The 9,242-nt window shown below is 37.1% G+C and overlaps 1 protein-coding gene across 1 annotated transcript in view; it reads left to right on the plus strand.

Moving 5' to 3' along the window:
- ANKRD50 (ankyrin repeat domain containing 50) overlaps positions 1-8,770 on the plus strand; it is a 30,949-nt gene extending 22,179 nt beyond the window's left edge. The window contains exons 4-5 of the mRNA XM_072755292.1: positions 520-4,070; positions 5,676-8,770. Of these exons, the coding sequence (XP_072611393.1) occupies positions 520-4,067 (3,548 nt within the window). The 3' untranslated portion in view covers positions 4,068-4,070; positions 5,676-8,770. The remainder of the gene's footprint in view (positions 1-519; positions 4,071-5,675) is intronic.
- The last annotated feature ends 472 nt before the right edge of the window (positions 8,771-9,242 follow it).

Here is a 9,242-nt window from a genome sequence, read left to right on the forward strand (position 1 = left end):
CTGGTCATGATTTCATGGGTCATGAGGTCAAAGCCCTGGGGTAGAATCTGTGCTCATCAGGAAGTCTGCTTGAATCAGGGATTCTCTCCTTCTGCCCCTGCCCCCACTCATGCATGAGGGCTCTCTCTCATTTTCTCTCTCTAAAATAAATCTTTAAAATAATCCTTAAAATCTATCTATCTATATATATATGGACGCCTGGGTGGCTCAGCGGTTGAGCATCTGCCTTTGGCTCAGTACATGATCCCGGAGTTCTGGGATCGAGTCCCACATCGGGCTCCCTGCAAGGAGCCTGCTTCTCCTTCTGCCTATGTCTCTGCCTTCTCTCTGTCTCTCATGAATAAATAAAATCTTTAAAATATATATATGTATATACATGCTCAGATGTTTCTTAATATTAATTGATTTGTTATTGATTTATTTGCTTATTAGTTTATTATATATTGAGGACATCCTCTTCAAATATATGGCAACTTCAGTAATCACTTTCAACTGATGACATCACTTTTTTGTCTCTAGGTTTTCGGAAAATAAGCTTGGATGACCTTCGGAAGGCATACATTGTTAAGGATGTTCAGCAGTACATCCTTCATCGTTTAGATCAAGAAGAAGCTTTGCGACAACACCTCACAAAAGAAACCGCAGAGATGTTAAATCAACTGCACATTAAAAGCAGCGGATGCTTTCTTTATCTAGAACGAGTTCTAGATGGAGTTGTAGAAAATTTTATTATGTTAAGAGAGATTCGTGACATCCCAGGAACTCTAAATGGTCTATATCTCTGGCTGTGTCAGCGACTTTTCGTAAGGAAACAGTTTGCAAAAGTTCAGCCCATTTTGAATGTGATTCTTGCAGCCTGCCGGCCATTGACCATCACGGAATTATATCATGCAGTATGGACTAAAAATATGTCATTAACCTTGGAAGACTTCCAACGTAAGTTAGATGTCCTCTCCAAACTTCTTGTTGATGGACTAGGAAATACTAAAATACTGTTTCACTATAGTTTTGCAGAGTGGCTTCTGGATGTGAAACACTGCACTCAGAAGTATTTATGTAATGCAGCAGAAGGACACAGAATGTTGGCCATGAGTTATACCTGTCAAGCCAAGAATTTAACACCATTGGAAGCACAAGAATTTGCATTGCATTTAATTAACTCAAACTTACAGTTGGAGACAGCTGAGTTAGCTCTCTGGATGATATGGAATGGTACACCTGTCAGAGATTCCCTGTCTACTCTAATTCCCAAGGAACAAGAAGTGCTACAGCTGTTGGTTAAAGCTGGTGCTCACGTCAACAGTGAAGACGATCGCACATCGTGCATAGTCCGACAAGCCTTAGAACGAGAGGATTCCATTCGGACATTATTAGATAATGGAGCTTCAGTAAATCAGTGTGATTCAAATGGAAGAACATTATTGGCTAATGCTGCATACAGTGGCAATCTTGATGTAGTGAATTTACTGGTCTCCAGGGGAGCAGATTTAGAGATAGAAGATGCGCATGGACATACACCACTTACCCTAGCTGCTAGACAAGGACATACCAAGGTGGTTAATTGTTTGATTGGGTGTGGTGCAAATATTAATCATACTGATCAAGATGGTTGGACAGCATTAAGATCTGCTGCGTGGGGTGGCCATACTGAGGTAGTTTCTGCACTACTTTATGCTGGCGTAAAAGTGGATTGTGCAGATGCTGATAGCCGAACAGCTTTGAGAGCAGCAGCCTGGGGAGGACATGAGGATATTGTACTGAATTTGCTACAACATGGTGCTGAAGTCAACAAAGCTGATAATGAAGGTAGAACTGCCTTGATAGCAGCAGCATACATGGGACATAGAGAAATTGTGGAACACCTGCTGGACCACGGAGCAGAAGTGAATCATGAGGATGTTGATGGCAGGACTGCACTCTCTGTAGCTGCGCTCTGTGTGCCTGCAAGTAAAGGACATGCATCGGTTGTTAGTCTTTTAATTGATCGAGGTGCTGAAGTAGATCATTGTGATAAAGATGGCATGACTCCACTGCTGGTAGCTGCCTATGAAGGACACGTTGATGTGGTTGACTTGCTTCTAGAAGGGGGAGCAGATGTGGACCACACAGATAACAATGGTCGTACACCCCTTTTAGCGGCAGCTTCTATGGGCCATGCCTCAGTTGTAAACACGCTTTTGTTTTGGGGTGCAGCCGTGGATAGCATCGATAGTGAAGGTAGGACAGTCCTCAGCATAGCTTCAGCCCAAGGAAATGTTGAGGTAGTGCGTACTCTATTGGATAGAGGGTTAGATGAAAATCACAGAGATGATGCCGGGTGGACACCTTTGCATATGGCAGCTTTTGAAGGTCACAGATTAATATGTGAAGCACTTATTGAACAAGGTGCTAGAACAAATGAGATTGATAATGATGGACGAATACCTTTCATATTAGCTGCACAAGAGGGTCATTATGATTGTGTTCAAATATTATTAGAAAATAAATCCAACATTGATCAAAGAGGTTACGATGGAAGAAATGCACTGCGGGTTGCTGCATTAGAAGGGCATAGGGACATTGTTGAATTACTTTTTAGCCATGGAGCCGACGTTAACTACAAGGATGCTGATGGGAGGCCTACGCTTTATATTTTGGCCCTAGAAAACCAACTTACGATGGCTGAGTACTTTCTAGAAAATGGTGCAAATGTAGAAGCAAGTGATGCCGAAGGAAGGACAGCACTTCATGTTTCCTGCTGGCAAGGCCATTTGGAAATGGTGCAGGTTCTGATAACCTACCATGCTGACATCAATGCTGCGGACAACGAAAAGAGATCTGCTTTGCAGTCTGCAGCTTGGCAGGGCCATGTAAAAGTGGTCCAGCTTCTGATCGAGCATGGTGCCATAGTTGACCACACTTGTAATCAGGGTGCGACTGCACTCTGTATTGCAGCCCAGGAAGGGCACATTGATGTTGTGCAGGTTTTATTAGAGCACGGTGCTGATCCAAACCATGCTGATCAATTCGGACGCACTGCTATGCGTGTTGCAGCCAAAAACGGACATTCTCAAATAATCAAATTATTAGAAAAATACGGTGCGTCTAGTTTGAATGGCTGTTCCCCCTCTCCCGTTCATACAATGGAGCAAAAACCTCTGCAATCAGTATCTTCAAAAATGCAGTCGTTAACCATCAAATCAAATAGCTCTGGCAGTACTGGTGGAGGGGATATGCAGCCTTCACTGCGTGGTTTACCTAATGGGCCAGCTCACGCATTCAGTTCTCCTTCAGAATCTCCAGATTCTACAGTCGATCGTCAGAAGTCATCATTGTCAAATAATTCCCTGAAAAGCTCAAAAAATTCATCTTTGAGAACCACTTCCTCTACAGCAACAGCTCAAACAGTACCCATTGATAGCTTTCATAGCCTGTCGTTTACAGAACAAATTCAGCAGCATTCATTGCCGCGCAGTAGAAGTCGACAGTCAATTGTTTCTCCGTCTTCCACAACACAATCCTTGGGACAGAGCCATAATTCACCGAGTAGTGAATTTGAGTGGAGTCAGGTAAAACCCAGTTTGAAGTCGACGAAAACAAATAAAGGAGGGAAATCAGAAAATTCCAGCAAATCTGGAGCACCTGGGAAAAAAGCTAAACAAAATAATTCTTCACAGCCAAAGGTTTTAGAATATGAAATGACTCAGTTCGATAAAAGAGGGCCTCCAGCCAAATCTGGGACTAGTGCACCACCTAAACAAATGCCAGCAGAATCTCAGTGCAAAATTATGGTACCTTCGACTCAGCAAGAAATTGGTCGATCTCAGCAGCAGTTTCTTATTCATCAACAAAGTGGGGAGCAGAAGAAGAGAAATGGAATAATGACAAATCCAAATTATCATCTTCAGAGCAACCAGGTTTTTCTTGGTAGAGTTTCAGTCCCGAGGACAATACAAGACAGAGGGCATCAGGAAGTGTTAGAAGGATATCCTTCCTCAGAGACGGAATTAAGCCTTAAGCAAGCCCTGAAGCTTCAGATTGAGGGTTCTGACCCTAGCTTCAACTATAAAAAGGAAACACCGTTATAAAAGGTAACTTTTCATCAACCTAAAGAATAAACTATCCAAAGTATGGTTCCCTTTACTGAGGATACTCTTTTTCCCTCCTAGTCACATGGCTAATTCCCTCACCTAATCTCTATTCAGATGCCATCCTCTTTCTCAGCAAAACCTGCCTTTAGCTTCCTTGTGAATTTGAATTGTCCCACCACCACCATTCTTTTCCTTTCCTGCTTTTTGTTATCCAAAGAACTTACTATTTAGCATACTTTATGTATTTTATTTATTATTATGTATTTTATGTTTATTATTTGTCTCTTCCCAACTAAAATGTAAACTCTGTGAAAGAAGGGATTTTTATCTGTTCTCTGCCATATTCCACGTACTTGGAATACTGTTTGACCTATAGTCTTTTCTCAGTGAAAATATATTGAGTCAGTGAATGGACGAGTGGATGAGTGAATGAATAAATGAATGAACGAATATACTATACTTACGGATCTCTGATTAAGAATTTCTTTCGAGACAGTCATTTCCCCTCTTTAAAGTTCTTTGATGGTAATGGAGGGGAGAGGACCATTTCTGTAATATTCACATTTTTATTTGAATAAAATAGTGTATGTAGTGCTTAGTAGACAGGTAGTCAATGTTAATTTCCTTCTTTCTCACCCTGGAAGAAGTCAAAGACTTAGCACAAAGTAGCTTTTATGATGACAGATCTCTTAAGAATCTTCCGAGTAAAATTTGCACACACCAAGAATAGGTGAGGGCAGATGATAAATTGGGTGTATTGGTAAGAGGGCATTTAGGGCCTAGTATACTTAGACATGAGAATTATATGTTTAAAGATCAAAATAAAGTCATATTTATTAAATAAAACCTTTTACTTCTTTCCACTACAATGGATGCTTCACTACTTACATAGGGGAAGTTAATGAGAAAGTATATATGTAATTTTATATAATAGATACTTTTTCAGAAGCACATTTCTCTCCATTGAGATAAATCCCAAGGTTTCATTAGGAATCTTTGCTAATTTATACTGCAAGTATATTTATCCCACTTTGCTTAATCATTTTTCATCCTCTAACAGAATTGTACGCTTTACTTTAGCAAACTGATATTTCCTCCTTTCCCTTCTTTGTCTTTGGAGCTATATTTTAGGGGTATTTTAGGTGAAGCATTATTATAAATTATAAACTTCCTGTGCTTTCTAATAGTAAATACCCTTCAATATGAATCGATGGATGACTGGTCAAATCTCATTCAAAAATAGTTTGTATAAAGTAGTTCATTCTGCAATGTGATTTATTTTAAGAATATTTAGTTCTGATGGTACAACTCTCTAACTCTAATGATATCTTTTGTAAAGGCAAAGTATAAATCTATATTAAACAATAAAACACATGAATTAGGGTAAACATTGTATGGAATCTTTAAAAGTGATTTCTAAATTGAATAATGAATCTCTAATTGATGTGTCTACTTTATGCTTCACATAGTATATATATATGTATATATATATATATACTATTATATAATTATATGTACTTATAATTATATATGGTCTTAAAACTACATGGAGTTATATAGTAAGTATAATGTAGAAATTAATTTCTTTTTTAACTTTTACATTAGTTTCCTATTCTGTGAAACAGAAGACATTGTGATTGGAGTGGTTCTTCAGCTACTGGATGAAAACATAAAATGCCTGTTGATTTGCTGAAAAAAAAAATGAAGAATGTGATATCTGCAGTACAGTTACCTTAATTACTGTAATGTGCCTAAATAGTAAGGCTGCCTTCTCAATGTAACCCTCTGTGCTTAAAAAATTTCATTTTGTGTGCTTTGTATTCACTACACAAGAATAAGCACTTTTGTTTCTAAATGCAGGTATGTACTGCAGTTCCCTGATAAAAGCTGAGAAAAAAAATTTAAGTTAAGATTTGATAAATGTGCATGTGCCATGATCAATTATATACGAAAAGGCAGTGTTCTTTGTATTTATTTTTTTTTCTTTTTAGTGGCAAACGAAACGTAAGCATATTGTTTCAGTCACATTTGCATTGTTGTAGTGTATGGCTTGTTTCTTGTATCTTAAAAAATGTTGCTCAATAAAATAAATCATGCAACTATTTTATGTTCAGTACACCTTCAGCATTGGTTGAACATGTGTTTCTATTTAATGCCACATTGAGGTGAAAAATGGTTTGTTGACAGTTTTAAAAAATAATTCTAGTGTTTTAGGGAGCTGCTCTAAGTAGTTTAAATTTGAATTTCCCAGTAGAATCCTCCTCATCTCTGGCTAAGGATGAAAAAAAGAAAGAGAGAGAAAGAAAGAAAGAAAAAAAGAAAGAAAGAAAGAAAGAACAAAACAGACTATAGGCAGAACAAAGTTCTGTTTCATTCACTGGGATGCAATTTCACCTTCCACTCACTAGTCAGTCCACCTCCAAGAAGACAGACTATCATTTCTGAGGCATGGAGATTCTCAGGGACAAGGCTGTGCCTCAGGGCGAGTGTACGTAGAAGGAGATGCACCTGAGGGTAGATTTTTGATCCCTGAACAATTCATCGACCACACTTATCTCCTGTCCAGTTAAATAGAATTGACCAGTGTAAATTTCATGCTGGCTTCTCTCTCAGTTGTTTCTATCTTGTAAATCATTGAATGACCAAAATAACCCCCACTCAAAATCAATGGAAGCAGTTTTAGTGGTAGCTGGGTGAATATTTCTAATGAACGTAATATGTGGGTCCTTCACAGGTGACACCACTAACCTGCCAGTCACAGCACATGTGTATTTTTTTTTTAATTCAGTTTTGGTAAATGATAGTGATAGATTTGCACTTTTCTGTCCACATACTCTTTCCTGTTTTCTTCTTTGGCCAGTTGCTCACAGGATAACTGGATGGTAGGGTTAAAGGTGAAATCTATGACCAAGGAAAACCAAGGTGACTGGCCCAAATGAGCAGGGGACCCATAGCCTGGGCCTCCTGGATGGACTCTAAACCAGCAGAGCTGACTTAAGTGGGTTGTGTAATGCCTGGAAAGGTTAGAATTTATTGTTGAGAAGCCATTGTTGTGGGTTTGATTTTTGGATAAGCCCCGTGAATTTTAGAAAGCCCAGAAATTCTATTTTCCCATGTGCATTTGTTGATAAGAAAGAGGAATGAGGAAAGAGAATTTGGAGATTCAGCATAAAAACACTGCTACTAGAGCAAAATCTTGAGTAACAAAGGTCTTCGTAACAGAGATCAGTAATGTCATCCTCATCTATGAAGGACACATGTGATGCATTGTTCACAGAAATAGAAACGTGTAATTGGTTGTGAAAAGTGTTTCACTTGAATCTTCGTGTAAGGTTTTTATTTTCTAATTTACTTTTTAAAGTCAGCAAAACACATTTTGTTTGTGTCATCGGTAAGTCATAATCAGGAATAGGAGAGAAGTTCAATCGATAATAAGGTGACATGGCAATATTGATAACTCGAATGTGAATGTTTCAAGTATTGAATTTTTGTCCCCATGGGACATTTATTAAATACACTTAATAGGACTCTTGCAAAGTAGCCTTAAAAGTGTTAATGATTCTATTGATAAATATGAATACATACTATTATTAGAACCAATCTTACTCGTATCTCAAATACAGTACATTTACATTACTGTAGAAGATGAAGCTCTAATTTCTTATTAGGTGTATTTTTCTTTAGAAAGAGAACCCTGAAAGCTGCCAGTTTTTCTATAACTTTGAATTATTGGAATTGTATTTATTTAATTTTATTGTTTTTTACAAAAATGCACCTTGTGGCCAAAGGGCAAAGATATGACTCATTACATAAGGGATTTATGTTTTTCAAAGAGCTGAATGTTTTCATATCCATATTATGTACACTTGAAACAGTTGGTAGGAAGAGAATATGTTGGAAAAATATGATTTTCACAAGTAAGTACTCCTCTGGATTTTTTTGTATTGTGTTTTGGAATAGGAAAGAAATGGCTTTTAGTTAGGATAAGGATGATAAGGGTGCTGAAGATGCCCTGCTTTGCCTATTTGTTTTTGTGGGGGATTGAATAACATGAATGAATGTGGCTTTTGCTTCATTAAGAGTAAAAAAAAAATAGCCCCCTCAATTTAAAATGTCTAAATAGCTATTTTAAAAATCAAAATGTTTAAATTTTGTAAATCACCTGATGTCAGTACACACCTATAATGCCATGTGCTTATAACTTTTTTTAACATTCCATCTGTGCCCATTCCCTAAAAGTCATGAGCTGGTAATAAGGGAAGTGATAAAAAAAAAATACAGTAAAGAAAAACTAAGATCTGAATATATGTTGGAAAGGCTTTGGAAGGAAAATTGACTGGAACCCCCATGTACTGCAGAGTACAGCCAGTATCTTGTGTCTCTCTTCCTCATTCCGCACCCCTACTGGAATCCTTACCAAAAAAAATTCACTACTTTAAAAACAGGAGTAAATAATTTGCTCAATATTGTTTGGCTATGCAAATGTTTGTTTTGCTTAATGTTCTCCATTTACACTTCTCAGCAAATGTAGTTGCAGACAAATGCTTTCTTTTTTTATTTTTTCCTTGGTTTGGGGTATGTAAATAGCCTAAAATGTACATTGAATTTCACATTGTAAAAGTTTTATTTTATTCCTTGTATTATATTAAGCAAAAATCCCTATGTATATGAAAGTGCATAATAAATATATTTGCTCTACAGAGGATATCTTGTTTTAATTTTAATCCTTGACCCAACAGAACATGCATGACATTTGCAGCAAAAAAAAAAATATATATATATATATATATATATATATATATATATACACATCAGTTTTAAGTTTTGACATTTTAAATAAATACTGAGAAGACGAATTTGGAAACATTTTACCAAAAAAAAAAAAAAAATGAGATATAAAAACTTCACAAAGGAAGGTGGAAAAACAAAAAGATCTTGATTTTATGTCTTCCAAAAGTTACTATAAGGACTTAGTGGGGTTTTTTTTCCCCTAATAACTGTTATTACTGTTGTCACCATGTGAGATTTCATGACTCTGAAATTGCAGTAATCCAATCAGTTGTGTACATGCATGCTCCTTGGTCATTAGAATATTATGGCCATCTCACATTTGATATTTTGGAGTTAATTGCAAATATGGTCCTTTTCTAAATAAATTTCTATGTATTCTTC

Source organism: Vulpes vulpes, chromosome 4 (assembly GCF_048418805.1).
Source record: "Vulpes vulpes isolate BD-2025 chromosome 4, VulVul3, whole genome shotgun sequence".
Classification (NCBI taxonomy): domain Eukaryota; kingdom Metazoa; phylum Chordata; class Mammalia; order Carnivora; family Canidae; genus Vulpes; species Vulpes vulpes.